The sequence below is a fragment of the Rhamphochromis longiceps genome, linkage group LG8, assembly GCF_057381845.1.
Source record: "Rhamphochromis longiceps isolate RC_006_pf linkage group LG8, R_longiceps_female_GT1.1, whole genome shotgun sequence".
NCBI classification, from domain to species: domain Eukaryota; kingdom Metazoa; phylum Chordata; class Actinopteri; order Cichliformes; family Cichlidae; genus Rhamphochromis; species Rhamphochromis longiceps.
In genome coordinates, this window is record NC_140564.1 from 2,666,453 (window position 1) to 2,691,289 (window position 24,837).

At 45.2% G+C, this 24,837-nt stretch overlaps 3 protein-coding genes across 3 annotated transcripts in view; 2 read left to right on the plus strand and 1 right to left on the minus strand.

Moving 5' to 3' along the window:
* LOC146662886 (leucine-rich repeat-containing protein 45-like) overlaps positions 1 to 4,441 on the minus strand; it is a 14,266-nt gene extending 9,825 nt beyond the window's left edge. The window contains exons 1-9 of the mRNA XM_085415458.1: positions 4,290 to 4,441; positions 3,578 to 3,863; positions 3,079 to 3,140; positions 2,908 to 2,978; positions 2,194 to 2,372; positions 1,909 to 2,037; positions 1,705 to 1,817; positions 1,034 to 1,092; positions 856 to 933 (exon numbers count right to left, since the gene is read on the minus strand). Coding sequence (XP_085271584.1) covers positions 856 to 933; positions 1,034 to 1,092; positions 1,705 to 1,817; positions 1,909 to 2,037; positions 2,194 to 2,372; positions 2,908 to 2,978; positions 3,079 to 3,140; positions 3,578 to 3,806 — 920 coding nt within the window. The 5' untranslated portion in view covers positions 3,807 to 3,863; positions 4,290 to 4,441. The remainder of the gene's footprint in view (positions 1 to 855; positions 934 to 1,033; positions 1,093 to 1,704; positions 1,818 to 1,908; positions 2,038 to 2,193; positions 2,373 to 2,907; positions 2,979 to 3,078; positions 3,141 to 3,577; positions 3,864 to 4,289) is intronic.
* Positions 4,442 to 4,531: 90 nt separating this feature from the next.
* On the plus strand, positions 4,532 to 10,588 carry LOC146662887 (pseudouridylate synthase TRUB1-like). The gene is made up of 8 exons (XM_085415460.1): positions 4,532 to 4,835; positions 4,922 to 5,020; positions 7,286 to 7,341; positions 7,943 to 8,024; positions 8,132 to 8,204; positions 9,607 to 9,746; positions 9,829 to 9,885; positions 9,960 to 10,588. Exons 1-8 carry the CDS (start codon positions 4,688 to 4,690, stop codon positions 10,139 to 10,141), a joined length of 837 nt encoding a protein of 278 aa, XP_085271586.1. The 5' UTR covers positions 4,532 to 4,687; the 3' UTR covers positions 10,142 to 10,588.
* Positions 10,589 to 12,441: 1,853 nt separating this feature from the next.
* On the plus strand, positions 12,442 to 18,495 carry LOC146662888 (hematopoietically-expressed homeobox protein hhex-like). Its single transcript, XM_085415459.1, has 4 exons — positions 12,442 to 13,253; positions 16,896 to 17,074; positions 17,597 to 17,647; positions 17,746 to 18,495. Exons 1-4 carry the CDS (start codon positions 12,863 to 12,865, stop codon positions 17,992 to 17,994), a joined length of 870 nt encoding a protein of 289 aa, XP_085271585.1. The 5' UTR covers positions 12,442 to 12,862; the 3' UTR covers positions 17,995 to 18,495.
* The last annotated feature ends 6,342 nt before the right edge of the window (positions 18,496 to 24,837 follow it).

Here is a 24,837-nt window from a genome sequence, read left to right on the forward strand (position 1 = left end):
TGTCCAAACTGACGTCTGTGCCAAGTCTCGAGACTTTCCTGCAAACTTCCTCAGAATGACATCGCTGTCATGAAAATAGGACAAACAAAGAACTGCTATCATGTTGGGATACTGGAAACCATAATCGTCATCGATCATCCCAGTGTCCTAACGCATCAGAGCTTCTGCGTTTGCAGAGTGGCTCATAATAAAGGTGTTGGTTAGAAGGAGAGGAGGGCTGGACTCCCTCTTGTTTCTCTTGTTCTCTGCTGGCAGAAATAACTCCTCTGCCTTTTGCATAACTGTCCACCGCTCTCCTCAGCTTGCTGACTTTTTTGGCCGTGGCTTCATGCAAAAATCCTTCAGTTGCAAGATGTCTGGGGGCATTTTTGCATGTGCTGTGTTTTTCCAGATGTATCCACAGCATTTGAAAGCTGTGACCTTGAAGTAAGTCAGAACCCTGCGTTTCTGCTAGATTGTAAACGAAATCCAGGCAGTTATTTGGACAACGATCACTTCAGTGCTCAGTGGGACTCAAACCCACACGTCAAAAACAAACAACGTTCTGTGACTCTGTAACAAAGTTTATGTGAAGAGCTTTCCTGTGACACGTTACTCCACACCTGCTGGGCACACGTACAGTTTGACAGCATTACAACCTATTGTTCACACGCGGCAGCACGACACGACTGGCTAACTGGGGGAGGGGCTTAGAACTCTCCGTGGATTTCAGCATTTTTTTGAGTGCCAAGTCTCCTGATATAAAGTGATCCTCGTGCTTTCTTCTTGTATGACTGCAGCAGCCACATATACGAGCAGCTGTCTTCTCACACAGCTGTTTGCTGGACGAGGACTGATGGAGGAGGAAACGATTACTTTGCGGTGAGAGAGTTGACAGCGGACTTTCTCTCGTTCAGAGCTTCCTGGAGTTGGCCGATCTGACTGGAGGTTGACCTGATGACAGAGAGAAAGTCACAGAATCATAAGAGGATGCAGGTGTCCCCACACACCATCTTCCAGGCTATTGGCCAATGGCCACAGAGTCACCGCTCACCTACTGGAGCGCCCCATCTCGTCCCTCTGCCTGTCTATGGTCTCCATCAGGCTCAGGAACTGAAACAAAAGTTAGAAATAAAAAACTGTATTTAATCTGAGTAGGTTATCTGGACATTACTGTGGTTCATTATGACTCACAGAAATATCTGACTACACGTTACAAATTTGTGTAGACAACCGTGAAGATATCAGACTCCCTCAACCCTCGCTCCACCGTTATCAGCTTAGTCCAAACGTTAACCTGATTTGTACCGATATGTGTGTCTTGGCTATTTATGGGATTCACTTTGGTATGGACACTGAGCTGGAACTAGGCTGTGTGTCCACTACGTGATGAGAAACAGCTGCACTCACCTCTCGAGTGCAAATTGCTTTTTGACATTGATCTGTTTGCATTTGTCTCTTTGGAAAAGTAAATAAAGGTGCATCACTACACAGAAAATAAACCTTTACAGAATCCATCCTGTGGTCTGTGGATCTGTAACCACAGTGGGCTATAGCTACAAGAGTGCATGCACTGGGATTTCCTACTGGTGGTGCAAGTGCTGGGAGGATCAGAAGTCCCGTATTCAGACAGGTTGTAGACTTCTGATCGCTTCTCTGGGAGAAATGTTTCTTGGAGGTGAATGGCTGACCTGTGGTGTCTGCAGTTCGGGAATGCGAGGTTACCTGCCGGCCCTTCTCCTCCTTCAGTGTTTGAATCTCCTTGCTGAGGACCTGTGTGCGGCTGCGACTCTCCCTCAGGGTGGACCGCCTGTCTGAGTTGTGCCCTGTGGCCTGCTCTGAAAGGTAAAGATGGCTCTCAGCGTGACCATGTTATAGTAACGCTAACGAAGCCATACTGCTAGCGTTACGACCTCAGGTAGGACTTACCGAGAGCTTTCAGCGTGTCACTGGGAATGTTGTTCCCAGCCATCTCCAGCTGCACTATGCTCTTGTTGTTCTGAAGTGCCTCCAGCATGGACCTGCCTCCCAGCAGACCAATATTGTTCCACCTCAGATCTGAGAGAGGTAAGAGGAGTTAGCATGGACCATGTGCTGATGACAACAGCAGCCTCTACAACCTAAACTTATGATGCTGCCATACGACGGAGGCTGCTCTTAAAAGCTGTTCTCTACCGAACAACACGGTACATGACGTTAACCAGTTAGAGTCACCTAGAACTTCCAGTGTGCTGTTGCGTTTGAGTGCCAGAGCGAGCGCCGACGCTCCATGGTGGTTGATTTGATTGTTGCGCAGGTCCAGCTGCGTCAGCGCGCAGTTGGAAACTAAACCGCTGCAGAAGAGCGAGAAAGCTTCGTCCCACACGCCCAACGCATTCCACTCCAGCACCAGCCTGCAAAAACCAAACACTGCCAGTTAATTAGGGACACTCTTCAGTGCTCACACTATGTGCTGACAGGTTCCTGCAATGATCAGAAATGCGTGATACGACTGGGTCACGTTTCTGCTGTCTCTCTGATGGGTTTGTTTTGTTTTCAGTATGATGTCCCACACTACAGGCTGTCTGCTCTTACTTTCATGTCAGGTGTTTGAAAATCGCTTTAATTCCCACAAATGCAATATTTTTGTTCACATCTTGGTTGTTTGATTGAAACTCATTTGTGGTGAAATACAAAGTGTCAGAGTGTTTCTCACCAAAAACAGAAGTGACTACAGCGGTTTTTGTGTGGTTAACTCAACTACTAAATATTCTGTGTGATCACTAAAGTGTCTGCGTGTCTCTACACTCAGCCTGTGGGCTTTCACAGGTCTCCCGCTGTTAAAAGACAGCTTACGATCTGTAGTTGTAAACCGGTGCTACACAACTATTAACCTCCATAAGGGAAAGAAATGAAATGGCACACAGACAGGAAAAGCATGAGTCTTACCTGCGCAGCGTCTTGTTTTGTGCCAACAACTGTCCCAGCACCTCAGCTCCTGATGATCTCAGGTTATTCCCCTGTGAACAATAAAAACACAACCTAAGGACACACAGACATTGTGCAATAAGATAAAACTAGTGTCACCGTGTGTGGAGAGTCTAATTTGGGAGCTGGTACCTTCAGATCCAGGACTTTGACAGTCGTGTTGTCAAACAGTCCACTGAGGAGCACTCTGGCACCTGAGAGTCACACACAGCACAGTGACTAACACATCCTGAGTCACAATATTTACCAGAGCAGCAAATGTGGTTTATTATGCTAATGAGAAAAGAGATCTATATGAATGTGCTCCATTTCTCTGTTTGTTTGTTGCATTTAAAAAAGACTGCTTGCATTTATCCTTCTAATTCAAGCAGAGAAAACTCTGTAAATGTGAAGATGTGTTCAGGATCAGAACCAAAGGACTTTGTTGACAGCATCTGTGTGATATGTAGCCTAACACACTCGCTCTGATAGTTTTATCAATCATCAGACTGACTAAAGTACGTTAAATAGACGTGCCGCAGCAGAGTGACTCGGGCAGGGCCACCTCACTGCATCGTTGACATCAACGAGCACCATACACTTGCACATACTGTATAATTCTCCACATTACATAAAGACTGTCCTCACGCACCCTCCTCGCTGAGCATGCAGTCACTGAGTGACACCTCAGTAAAGACAGTATCCTTATGGAAGGCCTTAGCCAGCACTGAGCAGGTATCTGCAGACAGGCTCTGTCCACTCAGGTCCAGTCTGGAGCCCTGAGCAGACCTGCTCTCCTGGAGCTGAGCTACAACACCCTCCTGAGGCTCCACGCCTCCCTCCTTACACAGACGGAGGTATATCCGCCTGAAATCCTCCATCCAGGCTCTGCAGACTCCTGATCATCTGACGAGCAGAGCTTTCCGTCCTCAGACCAACTGGTGAAAAGAAGGAGAGACAAAAGTTGCTACTGCTGCTATCTATACATGTGCTGTTGATTTTCTTTGCATCAAAGATAAACGCATTAATCAATAACGAAAACGCCGAGCTTTTGCTGAATTTAAGAAAGAATTGACGATCACACGACACTGACTCAACTGTAACCACTGCAGCGACCAGCCCGCACAGCTGTGTGCATTTAGAGCGGACTGACGTGTATTTTACATGGTAGCTTGTAACAGGCAGAGCCACGCTGAGCAGCCAGTTTTGAATGAAAGTGACGCGAGGAGCTATCTCCACGCGAGTCAGAGGCTCGCGCGGGACAATCAAATCTTCAACCGATGATCAGAGTAAGGAGGCGTTTAAACCGGATGTCGTGACTAGCGATCAAAATAATAATTACAGGTTAAGATAAAAACACAGACCTCCACCAAAACTGTCGTCCTGACAGTTATTGTTGTCGTAGCTCGACCAGCTGACAGAAGAAGGAAACCAGGGCACAGAGTAACTAGGAAGTGTTTGGCGCAAAGCATTTTGGTCAACGTAGTTTCGAAAAAATCTTTATTTATCTAACTGTTTGTTGGTTTTTATCAGGCCTGATCTGTGTGAGGATGGGCGAAGACTGCCTATAATACTGCTTAAACAGATCGTCAACAACAGAAGGCTGTTAAGCGTCGTGTTGTTTAATAATGTTATTCATGCAGAAGGAAGACGGAGTGTTTGCTCAACCAGCAGGGGGCAGTAAAGACAACAACGGGTCGCATAGTTGCCACTGAGGGTAAAAGAAGAAGATGGACATTAGCCAAAGAAAAGAGAAACGAGCATGTCCGGGAGCGTCAGTAACACCGTCCCTGCGATAACTAGTTCTTTGTCGCAACTACAGGCGTTAAACGGATTGTTTGCGATATATAAAAAACAAGGGCCGACCTCCGCGGACGTGTTAAATGTACTCAAGGAAGCTTTGCTCAAGGGTAACGGGACCAAACAGCAGCAGGACGTCCAGCCCGGTGTTTGCGGAAAGCTGACCGTAAACCGTTTGTGTCGCTTTATCTTTCAGAGGCGGGAGTCAAAAATCCAAACCCGCGGAAGAGGAAGAACCAGAGCCTGAAGATGGGACACGGAGGGACGCTGGACAGCGCTGCCAGCGGGGTGCTGGGTAAGCGGCTAGGCTAGCGCTCACGTCCCGGTGCTGGGCCACGCGCGACTGTTGTCATTCCTGCCCTGGGGGGAGGGGGGAGAGGGGGTCAGTCCCACCCTCCGTGTTTACTGGAGGGTGCACCGGCAGGGTGCATCGGTAAAGCACCGGCAGGGCCCGACCTCCAGGGCTGCTCCAGTCATGCATGTCTGGGGGCGTTTTATACAGAGTTAAGATCAAATAGATTTATGTTGATAACAATCTCAAATCCCTGAGACGTACACTGTCGTTTGTCTAGAAGTTGTTTTTTCAAGACTTTAACATTTTTCTGTAACAGGTGCATTTTCTTTTCTTTTGCACATTTTTCTACCCACGCGTGTCCTGGGAAAGTCCGCGACATCGTGACTCCTGCATTTTCTATGACAACATGCTTGCTGTTTTTCTATGGATAAAATATAGTAAAGTCATGAAATCTGATCTTCTTATTGTTTTGATATGTAGCTATGTTCCTCATAAGCAGTGTACCCCTGGTGCTGGCCCGTCATCCTCTATGAAGAGTGGAATGGTCCAGATGACCCACCTGTGTAGGAGCGAGGCCGGTGGACTTTTAACACAACCTTGGAGAGGTGTACTGATATCACAGATGATGTTCAGGCAGCACCTCCACACTCCTGTCTTTCCTTCTCTCTCACTTCCATCAAGGTGCCAGTGGAAACAGCTTCAGTGTCTATGGGCACCTCGTTAGATCTATCAGGTGTTTTTCCTGCATTTCTGCAGTGTAGAACAGGCTGTCCCAGGTTGTCTAACTCTGAGCTGCTTTGTCAGCAGTCACACCATCTTTAAGTGGCACAGTTCCACTGGCAGCCATACAAGCCCATAATGCTGCTTCCAGCATGTTTGACAGATAATGCTTCAGTTCCTTCTGGATACTTTTTGTCTTGCCATCGTTTTTGTACAAATTTATCTCAGTTTCACCTGACAACGTGGGATTTTTTTCTCCAGAACTGTGACTTTTAAATGTTTCCTGGCAGATGCAGTCCGGCCTTCTTGGTCTTGAGTGTAACCAGTGGTTTGCACCATGGTGTAGGTTTTAACAATGACAGGCCGAGCTCTTCAACTGTTTTTGGGACTTGAGTCGATGTTTTGTCAGGATTTTTATTTCTTCAAATGAAGAATTCATTTAAATTTTCTTCAGTGTTTTTTGGGCCTTTAGGTGTTTCTGGGCGGCCCGTGCTTCCATCTTTTTAAGAATGGACTACATTGGTAATTTGCTCTCTGATAGCTGTATTTTGTTTTTGTGCTTTTTAAATCAACGATGGCCTCCTTCAAATGCAAGTTAAACCACTGTCGTTGAACAATGATATCATAGGACTCGATTTTCCTTATAACCTATGAGCCCAACTGTAGTTCTTGTCTTTATTAAAGTGTTTTATAAAGCACCTATGCAGCTAAAAGTGCAGGAGGCCGGTCCATTGACTCCAGTTAGCAGAGATGAACCTGCCAGACAACCCTGCTGATTGTGCTGGTACGTCTGGCAAAGTGGCCACACCCATAATTTTAGGAAAAATTAATTCACTGTGGTTGAATTAAATGGTCTGTATTTGTACAGCGCTTTTCTAGTCCCTAAGGACCCCAAAGCGCTTTACACATCCAGTCATCCACCCATTCACACACACATTCACACACTGGTGATGGCAGCTACATTGTAGCCACAGCCACCCTGGGGCGCACTGACAGAGGCGAGGCTGCCGGACACTGGCGCCACTGGGCCCTCTGACCACCACCAGTAGGCAACGGGTGAAGCGTCTCGCCCAAGGAAGACGGCTCTTAACCAGCATGGCTGCTACAACATCCTGCAGCACGATGCCGTGTTGTCTGATTTGCGCCCCGCAACACAGCGAGACGAGAGCACGCCTCCACCTCGTCCGTAAGCATAAGAAAAGCTGTTCAGTCAGTCAGCTACATTTCACTGTGTGTTATACTTGTATAACTATGCATGTGACAAATAATAAAGAACCTTGAACCTTGAGGTGATGTTGGGTCAGTCTGAGGGAAAAGCAGCCGCTTCACTGCTGCTTGCAAAGTCCCAGGTGATGATGTCATGAAGAAGGGAATAAAGGTTGTTATCAACTTAACAAAGCACGAAGATGAGCACTAAATATAAATGTTTCAGTATATTCTGAGTTTGGTGAACTTTGATGAATGAATTAAAAGTGAGTTCAGTGAACACTTCAACCTGTGGGGGGCGCTAGCAGGACTTTAATCATTGGACTCTCTTTGTTTCAGTTGTTGGTGTTGGGAACGGCACCAAAATGCTCAGCACAATGTTGACTGGGTCAAAGGTCAGTTTGCTTCACTGCTGTTTGAACTAAACTAAAATGTGCATTAAACCTTGACGTCTGGTGAAAAGTGCGAGGCATGAATGCAGGTTAGAGCTGCACTGCTGCGCGTGTCTGATTGTTGTTTATTGTGCATGCTGACGAGCACAGCCAGGCTCTGACTCTACCGTATGTCGTCACCTGGATGAAGCCAAACATGTTGGTTTAGCAGATGCACACTGACATGTTCCAAATAAAACGACGCGTCCTTTAGTTTGTGTCACAGTGAAGTCTGTTTCCCCCATGAACTTCTAGCATTGTGTCGATACGTGCTGATTGGTCTGTTCCTGCTTTCATGGTAGCAGATCTAACAGGTACTAACGAGCTGTTAGAAACCACAACACAAACCTCTGCGTGTGTAGAGAAGCACTTTTTTTTAGGTACAAGTATACATGCAAATCTATTGATAAGGACATTGTGTATACAATACAGCTTCTCAACAGACCCGAACGCCTCGTGAACTTTAGATGTCTGCGATGACAAATGCATGAATGATTCCTGTAACTTGTTAACTGTGGATGAACTTGGTGTGACACAAACGTGACACATGCTGTGTGTTTTTCAGAAATACGTTGCCGTTGGAGAGTTTGGAAAAGCAACAGACACTCTTGATGCCATCGGCAGCGTGACTCTGGAGAAAGGTTTTGGTAAATTCGATCTTTCAGATCCATCGACACAGCAGGATAATCTGCAAACTTCGGTTTCTCCTTTACCGTCTGTCTCTCAGTGAGTCATGTTTTCATACATTTTCTAGAACACATAACCAGGCTGGACGTCGAGGAAAAGCTGAAAGCTTTCACTGGTGACATCATGCAAGTGCCTCCGCTGTGAGTCAACATCCAAACGTCTGAAGCTTTAATTAGATCAAACGAAACGTTTATTTCTTAAGATGAAATCTTCTTTTACAGAAAACGAAACCTAAACTTTCCGAGCAGCAGCTCAGGACTTCACGTCCTCTGTTACTGCGCTTGTTTGGGATGGTGTTGGATTTGATGGTAGATGCATAAACGTGGGGTTCATGTGAGCTTCCTTTTTGGGGGTTGCAGTCATTTAGTGGCTCCGTGGTGCAGTGGTTCGATGCTTACCTTACATGAAGGTGCATGAATTGAACTCAGAGGCGCGATGACAGCTTTGCACGGTTCACCAGCTTTATCACAGACGCTTCCAGGAATGTGCCAGGTTGGCTGATGCAGCAGGAAAATTCAAATCAGGGAACCACAAAAATGAGTGTGATTGTTAAAGTAGGCCTACACATCCATGTGTGGAGAAGCTGTTTCCATTTTCTGAGGGACATTAGCCGTGTCATCATTTTGAGTCTACACAAGCAAAGATCAGAATCAGAAAAGGTTTTATTGCCAAATGTTGAGCAGCTTTCCAACATTAGGAAATGAAGGCAAACACTTAAATAAACATAAAAATGAAAAATGCTAAGCAGATTAATATATACATGAGTGCAAAAGTGGAACAGATGCAGAGAAGTATGGGGCCATGTGTTTGGGGTGGGACCAGTCTTATGTTACTGTTCATGTGTCCAACAGCAGAGGAGAAACTGTTCTTATGATGAGGTTCTGGTGCGACTGGGCCGGAGCCTCCTGCCTGAGGGGAGCAGGTCTAACAGACTGAGTCCAGGGTGAGAAGGGTCAGCTGAGATCCCAGCTGCACGCCCCAGTGTGCTGGAGGCGCACAGGCCCTGCAGAGATGGGAGTCTGCAGCCAATCGCCTTCACGGCAGAGCGCACAACACGCTGCAGTAGACGCCAGAGGCTTCAACAAGTGGCTGAACTGAAACCAGTTTTCTCTGCATGTGCAGCCAGTTTGATGGCATGTTACAGGTTAATGATATGATCAGAGAGCCGTAATGACTAATTGTTGTAAAGGCTAAGAAGTGATGTGTGGACCCAGTTCTGTGTGAAGAGGCTCTGAGATCTAAATGTCCAGCTGCAGTAAACCGATCGTGTGTCCTTTAATGCCGTTCGTGTCCCCTGGGAGAATGAATGAAAGGCCTCTCAATGGTCCAGTTCTTTAAACATTTGAGGGTTTTTCGTCTTATTAGTGTAGCGCAGTGACCTATGAAGCCTCTGGAGGTCACTGTTTGCTCACTGCAGTGCTGATTCCCACTGATGCAGGAAGCAGTGCCTTTGTGTCATTATACATGGAGTTCACATAAAAACAGTTCTTGGTGCTAAATGTGTGTATTTTGTAACCAACTCTTTTCTTATAATCGTTTTAGATACTCGGCATTAAAAAAGGATGGCCAACGTCTGTCTGTCCTGCTGAAGAAAGGTCACAAGGTCGATGCCAAACCGGCCAGGCCCGTCACGGTGTACAGCCTGACCCTGCAGGAGTTCAAGCCTCCTCTCTTCACTCTGGGTTCGACACGCTGCATCACACAACAGGCTTTTAGGTGTTGTGTCCTCTTTGGCTGAATGTTTCGCTTTCCTTCGTGTTGCAGATATTGAGTGTGGTGGTGGGTTCTATGTCAGAAGTTTGGTGGATGACCTGGGAAAAGGTGAGACTGCCTTCCACCTGTTTCACCTTTCCATCGACGGCGTGTTGCTGAGTAACGCTGTCTGTGTGCTGCAGCTCTGTCCTCTTGCGCTCATGTGAAGGAGCTGGTCAGAACAAAGCAGGGTCCGTTCACTCTGGAGGAGCACGCCTTACACGAGGAGCAGTGGACGCTGGAACACGTCTTGCGCTCGCTGAAGACCTGCTCAGAGGGAGACCCGGAGGAGGATCATCCGAAGCCAAAGAAGGTAGTCACCTGACCGGGACCAGGATGCAGAGGGAAGAGGAAGGGGTTTCCTTTCATGTAAAGACAGATTTTTGGTTCATACTCTTCAGTTTTAGTTAAAGTTTGAACATCATGACACCTTACATTAAAAGTTGTAAAGCAAACAGTCATATAATGAGAAACGGGAGCAAAGGAGACTCAGCAGGTTACCATGTTGCTGGACCTGCACAGATTTGTGAAGAGTAAATAACCTGATCGTACGATCGGCGAGGAGCTGCGAGGGAACGGCGAGATCAGTGTCTGTGGCACCGAACACCTGTGAAGTTTTTGTTGTAAGTTTAGGATCTGATTTGTTTTTATCGGCTGCCTCGGTTTAGTTCACTGTTGTAAAAATGTCTTTTACAAAGTCTTCCTTGAGTCCTGCTCAGTGCAGTGATGCACATGATTAAGTAAAAAAGCCCCCTGGGCTCGTCCAAACTCACGCGTGGACTGTTATTTCTTTGCTTCTAAGCTTCCCACTACAATGAAGACATCCACAGGTGAAACTCGAGGAATTCAAATATCGTGCAAAGTGTGGCCACAATCTTCCGTAACACCTCAGCAGCGCCACAGCTGATAGCATCCACGCCACGCTGCATCGAGGCAGTAATTCGTGCAAAAGGGGCCCAAACCAAGTACAGAGTGCGTATGCATGGTTATACTTATTCTAATTTTCCGAGTATCACCTGCTGCTTCATTTCCATAGCGCATGCTCTGTGCCGTTTCTCATGGTTACGTTTCCTCGGTCATTCCAAACTCGAACAAAGGAAGGCCGGGCACATCCCGATGCGTTTGATAATCGGGATACTGTTGACTCGTGAGGAGGAGACTGAGTGGCTTGCACTGACAATGGCAGATATATGGCGCCAGCTGCCGGGGGGCGGCTCACTCGAGTTATCAGCGGTTTTTGGCCCGGAGTCTGACGCCACGGGAGGCTGGCCGGATCAATGAGCTGCAATGATTGTCTCAGTCCAAATATTAGCCGTTTTGTGGATGTCTTTGATGTCTTTAAGGCTGCTTGCAGCGCTGTTTGCTCCACTTTATCTAAATTACAGCTGTTAGAAAGTTGGCAGACGGGGGCGCGCGCCAGGAAATCGAGCCGGCGGCTGGTTTCGGGGAGCGAGCAGATAAACGCCGTCGTCCGGCTCCCAGGTGCGAGTCGCCGTTTCCAGCGACGATTAATGAACTCGCGTGATGATAAAATGTCGCGAGGCCCTGCGCGCGTGCAGCTGGGCCCCGCTGTGACTAAAGCAGAAGTCTCCGGTTATTGTTTAACATCCAATCACTTAGTGAGCCGTTACATACACGAGCGTTTATTGCTATCTCATCCCACAGTAGATTTCACAGGAAAACTCCAAACATTCAAATCAGGAGTTAATCCCACTTGATTGAGCTGCAACGTTGGGGCCGTGGATCGCAGTCGGCCTCTATTACACTGTTAAGGTAAGGCTGCGGCCCGTTTGACTACACAAAGGTGTGTGTGTGGGTATAAAAGCAGCGCTGCGTGCTGTCTGTGCTCTGTTCACGTGGGTTTTCCATCTGACATTCAACATTTGTTCAACATTTTTAAAAACAATGTTGCCAAAGAAATGTTATTCACACAAGTGGATCATCGCGCTCTTTGCCTAACTGTCTCACTTCAGCGTGGTGCCAAACCACGGGGAATGTCTTTTTGCATAAAGCAATGATGCCGATCTCTGGCTGGGAGAACCTAAACAGTTGGACAGCTACCCTCGTGGGCCAATCCGCTGACTTGTGACATGATACTTCCTGGAGCAAAACCAGTGAGAACTATCATTTCAAATCACACTTATCTTATCTTTGAAAGCCCGGCTCTAATGCAAAATCTCCTCAAAGTTACCATTAAATCATCTGAGACTGCTACAGACAAGGTCACGAAAACGCTGTACGCTCCTCCTGTGTAACAGTGCATGTGCTCTTATATTTCATTTATGTGAAAACGTATTTCTTATTGTGCCGAGTTACACATATCACTGTGCTAATACATATATGACACAGCAGTATGCAGATACTGCAACAATAAACGGATGTTCACTCATTATTCGGCCATGATCCAGTAATATGATTTTGCATGCAAGTTTTGATTGAGGTGCTTTGGGTAAATGCAAACAGTTTTGAGCTGAGTAGGAGTGTGACTTTTACTCAAACATTATGGGCGGTGTACACTCTTAGGAGTGTGACCGTGAGGAGGCTGAAGTGTGAGCGGGCCCGTACTTGCATTTTCAGACCCAGCTACTCTCAGCGCCAGCTCTGTTCCATTACATTCGTCTGTTTTCTGATTACCTGTTTGCGTCGCGTCGATTCTTCTGAAACACAATTATCTCCCCTCTCCTGTCATCCGACCACTGTGGAGTTCGTTAAGAACTGCGTGCAAGCCAATCAGAAACGGCCGCCGGCCACCTGCAGGAAGTTGGCCGTCCACTTATCTCCTCCCTCCTTCGGCTGCAGACAGATAACAGCAGCAACAGTTGAACAGAGTGGCAGCTCCGCAGCAACCTGATGGACACTAAAACAGTGTAACGGTCTCCCGAGCAGCTCGGAAACAGGCTCTGGTCGTTGTGTTTCGGGACTGGCTGAGCAGAGGTTAGCGCGGCTCATAAAAAGTTGCTGTGATAGAAAGAGGAAGGCTGCGGGACTAAAGACGCGAAGCTCTCCCCTAGTTTGGATCCAGTGCGCAGCAGCGGTGATCGGCATCATGAGCGTCCCGCTTTACGCACCGACCCCAATTCAGCCGGCACACCCGACCCCCTTCTACATCGAGGACATTCTGGGGAGGACCTCCACCACCACCTCCACATCTCCGTCCTATTCTTCATCGCCAACGTCTTCATCTTCCTGCTCCACTCCGGTCATCCCCACGCCGACTCTCCCGTCTCCCAACTCGTCCTTCAAAAGTTTGATCTCGCCGTACAGAACCCCGATTTATGAACCCACGCCGATCCACCCCGCGCTGTCCCACCACGCTGCGCTGACGGCGACGTACGCCTCGGCGGGGGCTTTCACCGGCTCCTTTTACCCGTTTCACCAGCAACACCACCGCTCCATGGGGGAGTACGCACAGGCGCTGCTCAGGCACGACCCTCTCGGTGAGTTCCATTTCATTTCCATCATTGATATTGGTCTTATCATTTGTTAGCAAACATATCCATTTTCTCCTTTTCTGCTGCCTTGCCGTCAGACAGCCAGCATCACGTTTCTTGTTTTCCTGTGTGGAAATGCGCCAGTTAAACTCAGTTCCTCAAGTCTGCACTGCTGGTTTTATTTCACTGGAAATCAGGACCCTTAAAATAGTTAAGGTCATATATTCACAATTTGCATTGTAAAATGAATAAATCATATATTATTGGACATTATATCGCTCAGTGACAATTTAGGTGAACCTGAAATCTGTTCGCGGCAACATATACACTTGGATGATGTGGCAGTAAGACAACTTTCTGCTCTTTGCATGAAAACTTTAATGTCTTCACAAGCTTCGTTTCAGTCCCAGCGAAACCATTTTTGCATAAGCATCACGCTTGGTCATGCATGTCGAACTCAAGATCATCTACACTTGCACTGCTCCTCTTAAACACACTTTAGAGTCGAGGACACACTTTGTGCGTCTTCGCGAAGCCTTCAGCTCATTTTGGTCTCACAAGAACATTTGTGCACGATGCGCGACCACGCACACATGAGTCACATTGTTATTGTGACAGACGTATTTGGGGCCACAATAGCAGCAGGCATATCCATTCAGTGTGCTGCTGCTGGTGGTGATAGGGAGGTGCATGGCAACCTTGACTCGTTTTCCTGACTCCCATTGTTCTGAAACATCAGAGGACCGAGTCAGCCAGTGACTAAAACATAGCCAGGCCCTAAATCACTTGTTATTTCACTGCTGTGCGTGTGTGTGTGTGTGTGCGTCATATACTTTTGAGCACCAAGTAGTTGGGTTATTTTTCTCTAGGGTATTGACTGACCATGAGCTTACCACAAGTCTTTTATTATTATTATTATTATTATGATAATAATTATTAGCAGTATTAGTGAAATCGGCTGTGTGAGTATGGAGCCGTGAAAGCTGCTTTACATGATGTTCCCGGGGTGCTTGAAGCCATCACACACGCTGCGCGCCGTGTTAGAGGCCAGAAGTGATGGTCCTCTTAAGTATAGTGTGACAAGCGGACCGTCTGACTGTGTGCTGCTGAACAAGCCGGGCCTTTTTCCGTTCATAGCGGAAGCTGTGAGCCTGTCGATAGGAGTAAATCTGGTTTCAGAAGCTGTTAAATGTTTTCCTGTCTCACCCCGGCCAGCCGCTTCCTCGGGAGCCCGCTGCACGCTGCTGATTATTTTATCGACATCCTCAATACAGACATATTCAGGAAACACTCGGCCTCTGATAGCCCGGGATCCGTTTTTCACATATTGTTGCACTTCCTCTGCCGGGCTCGCGAGGATGTGGCTGACTTTCTTTATGGTTGGCGGCGAGAAGAAAATAAGGCAAACAGAGAGCTAATGGGGACTTATGAGAAAGATAAAGTCCTCCTAACAGCAGCTACAGTCGTGTCCTCCCAACTGAGCTGACCTTTCAGACAGACGACAAACAAGCACGAACTGAGATTGCCCGAGGAGAACAATGATTGGTTTCAGCGCCTACAATCATCTGTAATCATCTCGTATGATATGTCTTGTCGAACAGCGGATTAAAGAAGCTGTGCTCTATAAATACCGCGCACACCTCCTCTGGCTATTTTAAGCAGCCCGCAGTGCGCGCGCTTTCAGGCCCGCTTATGTTCCGATCTCCGTCACTCACAGTTTTATGAAACTGTTATTAACGAGCTATCCCAACCGCCACATCTGTGCATCTATTTACAGCGATCACGTTAATACTCTGATTTGATGAGACTGTCTGCGCGCGCCAACGGCAGAAAGTTACAAAGTAACACAAAGCCAACAAAAACTGTGAGTGCGAAATATTTCAAACAGAAGTGCGCGTGCTTAATTACCACAATTATAACGAGTTAGCGCTTATCATTCCAGTTTCACAGATCTTTATTAGCCGAGCGTAAACGGCACGAACACAAACTTCTCACATATTCAGTGAAAATGTTTCATTTTATGTCATTTCCTTCATTTTCGCCGCAAATTGATTTTTACTCAACCTTTCCTGTAGGCTACTTGTATTTTCGCTCAGTGTCTCTTGGGGCTGGATTGGCTAACTTCCTTAGGAAAAGCGCAGCAATAAGAAGGTCTTTGACAGCAGTTTCGACCACAAACATTCATATTGTGTCAGAGCTGAGCACAGGAGTGTCTGTTGGTGGATGCCATTGCCTATAATCACACCGCAAAGCAGGAAGCACATGAAGCGGATATTTGGCCATAGTTTTCACTGTCACGACCTTCCTGAAAAGACAGCTCGCAGCAGGCTGCAGGCTGCCGTTGTTTGTTCCCGGCCATCACCCGGGGAGGAAAGCAGACAGGACAAAAGCACCCCTGATTGCACCCAGCGGCCTTTCGCTCCAATAAATCTCTTCAACAGCACCGATCCTTTCCCCTCATTAATCCGCAGTAAATTAGGAATTATGTTCATTTCTAATCGAGTTTTAGGGTATAAACTTTGAAAAGCACATCGAGACTTTTGGAGATTTTGAACCTCATTAAAATCAGCACCGGTGTAAAACAACAAACACGTAAAACATCATAATAATCATAATAATAATCATTTGTATTTGTATGAAATCTTTATTTTGAACATGTTAAAATATTATAACAACAACAGAGAAAAAAGAGACAAACAAAACAATAATAATTATAAATAACTTACATTTATTTCACAATGCAGTAGAAAGAAGCGCAAGCTTATTTAATCCCGCACATTTCCCACTATTTAGTAACTAATAGTCTCCACTTTTTCTTCCTGTTTATGCCCTGTCCATCAGAAATTCTTCATTACAGTTTTACATCTGTTACATAATAATAATAATAATAATAATAATAATAATAATAATAGTAATAATAGTAATAATAATAATAATAATAATAACAATAATAATAATAATAATAATAATAGTAATAATAATAATAATAATAATAACAATAATAATAATAATAATAATAATAATAATTATTATTATTATTATTATTATTAATAATAATAATAATAATAATAATAATAATAATAATAATAAAATACATAAATACATAAATACATAAATACATAAATACATAAATCCAAATAATAGTTATCCAATAATTAATCCTGAAAAATAATAAACTCTCAAACTTTTCCACATTGGAGTCCGCAGCTGTCTGGTGACCGGGAGAGGCCACAGAGTCTAAAACACGTCTTCTCTCTGTGACCGAATAGTTCGATTTTTCGATGTCTCTGCACTGCGCATGTCTGCGTATAGGCTGTACCGTCAGCTCCGGAGCTTTTAATGAAAATGTTTGAAATGTGTTGTCTTATATTTTCATGTGGATAAAATTCACTTATCGCAAGAGTTCAAACGCGTGAATGTGAGTGAAAATGCCGTCAGTGGGCCTAATATAACACAGTACAAATGTACCGTGTTTCTGTCGCGTACTAGCGTGTTTTGTTAATTCGTTTCATGTCAGATGGCAGCAGGAAGGTTTATATGCTGTAGCTTCTTTTTCGACAGCGGGCAGGTTTGTCACAGCCAGAAATAAATATTTCGTTTTATTTCATGTATTTCAAACACGGTGCATTCTGTGGGATCTCTCCACAGGGAAGCCTCTGCTGTGGACGCCGTTCATCCAGCGGCCCTTACATAAGAGAAAAGGCGGCCAGGTGCGCTTCTCCAACGACCAGACCATCGAGCTGGAGAAGAAGTTTGAGACGCAGAAGTACCTGTCACCTCCGGAGAGGAAACGCCTGGCCAAGATGCTGCAGCTCAGCGAGAGACAGGTGAGCGGAGCCCGGTCTGGCTCACACACATGTGCCGTAATGGCCTGCAGCTGTTTGGAAGGATCTCCGGAGGATCGGCCGCAATTTTCGATGAAACACTTTTATACATTTATTTATTCCGTTTTTGAAATGTAGCATAACACTAGATTTTGCTACTTTATTACTAGAAAGCTATTTACTGGCTGCGAATGGTTGGAATTTGTAGCGAATTACCGGTGTGTGTGTGTGTGTGTGTGTGTGTGTGTGTGTGTGTGTGTGTGTGTGTGTGTGTGTGTGTGTGTGTGTGTGTGTGTGTGTGTGTGTGTGTGTGTAATATTTGTGCTGCGTGCTGATTTGATTCAATGTGGCCTTGATCCAAAATGAATTTAAACCGCTTCCACGTGAACAGCGGACAAACCGAATTTTTAATTGACGCCAGAAATCTTACGGACGAGTTTGCGCATAAGAAACATCGTTTCAGAGTTTTAATATTTAAAGAAGGAAGATCATTCATTTCTTTCTTTTTTGAACATTTCCTTTCAGGTTAAAACCTGGTTCCAAAATCGACGTGCGAAGTGGCGAAGACTAAAGCAGGTGAGCAGCGGTGACTGATGTCGCCCTACCTTCCTTTCACTCCTTCATATACAATACACTCGTACCGTCTCCTAATCCACGGGGTTCGCTTTCACCAGGAGAATCCTAAGAGGGAGGTGGAGGATAACAGTTCCAGAGGTAAGAAAGGAGATGAGATGATAGAGGCTGCCGGAATCCAGAACCAGGAGCAGAGGCAGCCAGGCTCGGCCCCCGAGTTGGCGCAAGCGGGACACTGTGTGTCCCGACAGCAGGCCCACACAGAGCTGGACTCTGACGTGTCAGACGACACAGACCAAGAACTGGACATAGAGGACGACGAGGACTTCACACTAAACCCCCAGTTCTGAAACACAGGCTCCATAAAGATCTGCCTCAGACACTGAAGCTCTCATGCGTCGCTGTAACTCCTTCCTCCTCCTCCTCCTCCTCCAGCCTGGTGACTTGCAGATTGATAGACTGGTTCCGGATGTAATACTAAGACAAGTCAGCCCCTCAAACCCGAGTGCCTTTCATCAGAACTGTCTTCTTTGTTGAACCTGTGTACATATGCGTAATTTTGTGTGTGTGTGTGTGTGTGTGTGTGTGTGTGTGTGTGTGTGTGTGTGTGTGTGTGTGTGTGTGTGTGTGTGTGAGAGAGAGAGATGTTCTTCAGATGAATAGTATGCCTGTAGATCAGTTTCTCTGTACTGTAGCATATACGTGTTTTTATAGCGTGTTTTTTAGTTCTTTTTGTTTTGTTTTGCGTGTGTGTGTCGGCGTGTGTTTTTTATGTGACATTTTATTAAATAATCAATGTAGCGCAAATTCAGTTTTGTTTGATGTCTAATAAACTATTTTCTGACAATCAATCCAAACGTTTCGATGCAGCTCAGCTGGTCTGTGAACTCTTTTCTCTGCTGTCTGAAAATGAAACGTTGTAAATGAAGCATTTCTCGCACATCCAGCAACGCGTGAAAGATCCGCCAAGAAGCAGGAAGAATTATAATCAGTCCAAATAATCACAGAAAACCCAAAACAACAAGAACCGACGCGCTCTGGTCAGGTTCAAACTCACTCATTATTCGGACGTTTAACAGAAGTACATTTAACAAAGAATCAGTGCGAGTAAAAGTGCGACGCGTCGTGTCTAAACGCTGAGCTGTAGTGCAGAATGATAGAACAAACTTCATACACACGTCATATTGTGTCTGTTACACATTAAGCCTGAATATATATTTTGCACATGTTTATATCCAACGCGGTAGTTTTTTGTGTACCTGCAGATCTGAGACTTTTCTCCTTTTGTTTGTTTATTTTCACATTTTCGTTTCTGATTGGTTAAAGGTTTATCTCATAAAACAGCAGCAGCCACATTACAGGACATTACGATGTGTTAGATGTGTGGCTGTGCTGGTTATAGCCTCTAATTCTTTTACTACAGTGTGGAAATCAGTGGCGTTTAAAACAGAAGAGAAGCAGACTGTAGATGAATGTACCAACACAACACGATAAATATAAAAATAGCGCATTTCAAATCTGACTTGAATAAAAGGAGCCGCCTTCAGTAATATTTTATTAATATTGGCTTAATGTTGCTGTTACATTCATGGAAAATCAGAATTTAAATTTTGAATGTGTAAAATGCATCCAGACGTGTGGCTTTATAAAACATTGAGCGTCAGGGACAAAAACACTGAAGAACAGCTGAGCTAAAAAGGAAGAGCTGCAAACTTGTGGAGGATCATCAGAGTGTGTAATCACTCAGGGATAATGAATGATAACTGCCTTTACTATCAGTAGTGAATGTGAGGAGGTACATTAGGACTCCCTGTGCTGCATTAAGCTGAATTACAGTCACACTGCTCTGTGTGGTTTTCAAAATAGAGAGCAAGAGAAAATAAACAAAATCTGCAAAAACCCTGAAACCATCGTTCATTTAAAGAAACAGAAAACAAATGTGAAAGTTTAAAACTATCAGGCCTGTGTTTAACACTTGTGGGCCTCTGGGGAGATCTGGGACCAGTTGTTGGACTTTATAGAAGATTCTAGATTAGTCATAGTTTTTATTTCATGATGTGTAAACTGTGTCAGCACTTTCAGCTGAGATTTGTGAGGCGGCGCCAACAAAGCAGCTTTTAATTAGAATTTTTCAAGCAAATACAAATGTTTGATTTGGAAGCTAAAAAGCGATTCGCTGCTCTTCATTCTGCCGTTTCCAGTTTCAGAATCTCTGAGGAATCAAAAGCAGCCAAAGATTATCAAACAGTTTAGTCCTTGTCAATTGTTGTCCCATCACCACATTCAACTTCAAATAGCTTATCGTCAAACTCATGCAAACAGCATGAGTGGGACTTTTTCAGTGAGTAGATTAGGTTAATGATTGAGTGAACCCTCAGAAGCGCGGGGACAGCAGAGAGATAGCAGCAAGGCTGGATTGATAGTCTTACAATACGTTCACAGTACTAGTTCATATAATAGATTACTTAACACCAATCGGGAATTGAAATGAAAACGTGTTCTGGGAAATGTAACTTTTTTCTTAACCCTGTGCGATATTTGGAGGGAGAGGTCATTGCTCTTGTAGCCATACTCGAGCTGCATTACCATTGCTGAGGTTCAACGGCCTCACCGTACAAGACTATACTCAAACCCAGAGCACACTGATTGATCTCAGCTCCTGTATTGTGTAATGGTTCACAAATTGTGCAGGTAAAGTCAACATTTGGACAAATAGCACAAACAGTTGGTGGGTGAAATGTTCAGAAGATAGCTGACTGATTCCAAAGTGCCCATCTGATCTGGCCAATACACACACACACACACACACACACACACACACACACACACACACACACACACACACACACACACACACACACACACACTGCTTGTTTTTGTCCTAACAAGTTATGCAGAATAATAAGATCCGGTGACTGTGATGATAGTTATAATTTGAATCATTTGCAGCTAAAGAGTAGCACCAACAGAACGTTACTGTGACCTGATCATGATCATAAAACATTTGGAAACAACTCTCAGACTCAAACATCACGAGCGATGCACAGACAGGAAGGATACTGATGAGGTGAGCTTTGCTGTCTGAAGGTAACCACGCTGATATTTGGCTGTTTCTCAGATGTGGGACTTTATATCACCTCTTTAACAGGATGAAACAGTCATAGGCAGCAGGACAGCTCACTGACAGTCTATTAGCTGTGTCTGTGTGTGTGTGTGTGTGTGTGTGTGTGTGTGTGTGTGTGTGTGTGTGTGTGTGTGTGTGTGTGTGTGTGTGTGGTATTGGTGACACAAGTTAATGTGTGGTTATATTTGAACGACTGAGGAATGTGTTGACTGTTGACCTTGGCCAAATGGAAGCCATTATCTCGCCCTGCGGAGGCCCCCCTCCTCTACTGAGCTGATAAATTAATGAGAGAAAACAGCACTTACATCAATACTAGTGTCGCCAGCAGCCACAGGGACACAGGTCGGGGGGGGGGCAGAAACTGAGAGATTAATGTCATTGTTCAGTATCACTGTTGAGACAAGGATGGGCAAAGTGAGGGGAAGATGGCGGCAATAGTAATGATAGTACTATCCGATCCAGTTTCTTTCACTTATTGGCCCAGGTCATCAGAGGTCATCAGAGGTCATCAGAGATGCCCAGACCACCTCCTCCAGCTCTTCTTCTGGGGAACACGAGCATTTGCAACCCAGCAGAGACACATGATGTCTGTAGTGTGTCCTGGGTCTGCCTTCAGGTCTTCAGGTTGGACACCCAAAACACTTTACATAGATGTTGTCTGGAGCCTTTTTGAATGCCCACAGCGCCTCAGCTGGCTCCTTCTGAGTGTATGCAGGTGCAGAAGCTTTACTCAGCTCTTTTCAAATGAGTCAGCTCTTCGCCCATCCTCCATCACAGAGGAAAATCTATCAACGGTGAGAAAATCAGGATCAGAGACAATAGATGGAGGGCTGAGGTGAACACCACTCTGAGCCGCGTGCCAGAGAGAATATTGTCACTGAACATGCGCTGAATAGCCCTGAGTATCTGCTGTTTTGGAGAAGCTCAACAGTGCACCAGCCTGGATGAAGCGCTGCACAGGAACCCTCGTTACCAAGCAGCATGAAGTCCTGAAGAAATGCTAGAGAGAAGCAGAGTCACACCGTACAAAAACATTGGTGACAGAGACACTGCAATAAGCTTTGTGTGATGAAATGCAAAGAACACCATCCTGGAAAGAGCAGCAGTCCCTGCCATGCACACCTGGTGAAATGGAAATGCACACGTTGGCCATGTAGTGAAAATGTATGACCCCAACCAGATCCCAACCACGACACAAAGATGCCTGCAGGAGGGATTTGAAGCTCTGGGCTTTGAACAGCAGGAGGTGAACATGTGAAAAGCTGCAGTCTGAAGAGCACCTGGCTACACTCATGCACTCTGGCCACACCCTTCCTGTACCAGAACCAGAAACACCATCCAGAGCTCAGCTCTCCTAGCCTGACAGATGCCTCTCACCACAGGTACACATCTGTAGAGAAACAAACACAGAGACAGATGTTCATGCGTCTGCCTGTGGACACAACTCGTCGAGGCGAAGGACCAAAATGATGAAAGACGTGATCACAAAACTCTCCAGACCTTTTCATTTTAGTTATAAAGCACCAAATCACATTAACGGCTGAGACTGTTGTGGTTCAACCCAAGCTTCTCATGTGTAATATTGCAGTATATTGCAATATTGTAATTATTACAGTATTTTGTTGTCATGCAAAGTACTTTAGCATTTTAAGTGCATCTTTAACAAGAGACTGTGGCACTGGGATGACACCAGACGCCATTTTTACATGAGTACTAACTATTTTTGTGGTTTTTTGCAAAGTTGTAATGCATCTAAATATCAAGACCGCCTTTGGGACAGTTTGTGCGTGCAGCAGCTTTCTTGCAGGGATCATGCATCTAACTACGAGTAACACAACTTTCATCTTTGGTGTCAGCTTATTTTTACGCTCTATGGCAAAGCAGTGCGACTCGTAATGGCCTCTACATTTGCATTGCTGCAGCTTTGTGTGTGCTCTGGCTGGTGTGATGTTGTTGAGTGGGGCACTACTGAGCCCTTCACTCATAGATTGGTGTGCAGACAGGTGTAACACCACCTCCCTGATGGCACAGTGTTACCAGTCCTGCACTGACTCCAGCACCTCTGAGGCAGGTTAATACAAAATAATATCGAGTGAGTTTATCTGCAAAGTGCTTCAGTCTGAAGACTCGAGCAGATTCCAGTGAAATACTGACAGTGTTGTCTATTTCTTGCATACCACAGGTTAAACAAGATTTTACAGTGTTTGAGATCTAATGCTGGTGCATAAGTAACATTTCTAATAGTGCATTACACTTATGTGAAGCTTTACACAGTTTTGACAGAATAGCTGCATGCAGACGGTTTTAAATGTGATGCAGTGATTTATATTTAAATACTATCATAAGTCTGTATGTTAACAGCTAATGGAAACAGAGGATATGCAGTAATTTGCCAAATATACAAACTCTGCTGCATATTTAACTGAAACATTCCTGAAATCCTTGAAACTGATGTGAAGTTATTATAATTTTTTCAAATAACTATGAACAAAATGTGAAACATCATTCGAAACACTCAGAAGGCAGCTTGTTTACTTCCTATGAGAACCACACATGGAATATAAGCTGGGAATATTCAGTCCTATTGTGTGAGTCAGCAGTGCTTCCACATAGTGTTCTTCAACAGCTGTGCCACACAGAGTCAGTGCTGAATGGTTCTTTCACAGCACTTAGTCTGCTCTACACAAGCACTCAGAGCACGTGACAGGACCCCTCGGTGTAACTGCACTGTTGATGCTGTGCATAGCAGATATCTGAACTCAAACCTGGATCGTCTGCTGAACATCATGGTAAATGGTAAATGGTCTGTGTTTATATAGCGCTTTACTAGTCCCTAAGGACCCCAAAGCGCTTCACACTACATCCAGTCATCCACCCACTCACACACATTCACACACTGGTGATGGCAGCTACATTGCAGCCACAGCCACCCTGGGGCGCACTGACAGAGGCGAGGCTGCCGGACACTGGCGCCACCGGGCCCTCTGACCACCACCAGTAGGCAACGGGTGAACGACCGAGACTGTCGGAGCCGGGGCTTGAACAGGCAACCTTCCGATTACAAGGCGAACTCCCAACTCTTGAGCCACGATCGCCCCGGCATCAGCCTACAGTCAAAGCAGAAAAAACAAGCAAGTGGAAACCAAAGTTATCAGTGTTGTAAAGCAGCCGTCCCCAACCTTTTGTGCGCCACGGACCAGTTAATGTCCAACCATATTTTCATGGGCCGGCCTTTAAGGTGTCGCAGATAAATACAACAAAACAAAACCAGTACTGGTACCAAAAGAAGAAGATTTATTCATAACACACAGGAAAAGACCCAGAGAAACGATACGTTTAGTTAACTGTAAAAACAGTAAAGAAATAACAATAAAAAACATACATTTGGGGACTGCTGCTGTAGACCAAGCAAGCCTTAAGTGTTGTTTCACAAACTGTACACGAACTAAGATCCTCTGACTCAGTCCATCTCCTAATGAGGAGCTCTGTAAAGAACACTGTTATCTGTGGGTCAGGAGGGAAGCAGAGGGACTCACTATCTCTTTATAGCTCGAGTCATTTTTGATGAATAAGTAAATATATAAAATCAGTAAACAGCCGCAAAACATATTAAGGCCTTATAAGGACGGTGACAGCGATTTAGTAAGTAACCTATGAATGCAAACTTTTATAGACCCAGGGGGGGAAGATAGGACACGCTGTGGAAGACAGCCAAGGACTGATAACTGATAATTCAATGCAGAGTGATGTATAAACACACAGTGAGTAAAAAAGGAGAAGAAGCTCAGACCTATTGCAGCGTAACTAAGGGAGGATTCAGGGTCACCAAAACTGAAGGCTCTGCCTCCCATTCTACTTTTAAATACTCTAGGAACAACAAGTAGGCCTGCAGAGCGAGAGCCAAGTGCTCTAATAGGGTGATATGGTACTACAAGGTCATTAAGATAAGATGGGGCCTGATTATTTAAGACCTTGTATGTGAGGAGCAGGATTTTGAATTTAACAGGGAGCCAATGAAGGGAAGCCGACACAGGAGAAATCTGCTCATGTTGTTACGTTTCTGTACTTT

Bases quoted from the DNA above. Each gene is read 5' to 3' on its own strand.
- LOC146662887 (XM_085415460.1), top strand. From the start codon at position 4,688: ATGTCCGGGAGCGTCAGTAACACCGTCCCTGCGATAACTAGTTCTTTG. The intron at 5,021-7,285 runs GTAAGCGGCTAG...TCTTTGTTTCAG, and splicing joins CGCTGCCAGCGGGGTGCTGG to TTGTTGGTGTTGGGAACGGC. The intron at 9,747-9,828 runs GTTCGACACGCT...TTCGTGTTGCAG, and splicing joins GCCTCCTCTCTTCACTCTGG to ATATTGAGTGTGGTGGTGGG.
- LOC146662888 (XM_085415459.1), top strand. From the start codon at position 12,863: ATGAGCGTCCCGCTTTACGCACCGACCCCAATTCAGCCGGCACACCCG. The intron at 13,254-16,895 runs GTGAGTTCCATT...ATCTCTCCACAG, and splicing joins GCTCAGGCACGACCCTCTCG to GGAAGCCTCTGCTGTGGACG. The intron at 17,648-17,745 runs GTGAGCAGCGGT...CGCTTTCACCAG, and splicing joins AGTGGCGAAGACTAAAGCAG to GAGAATCCTAAGAGGGAGGT.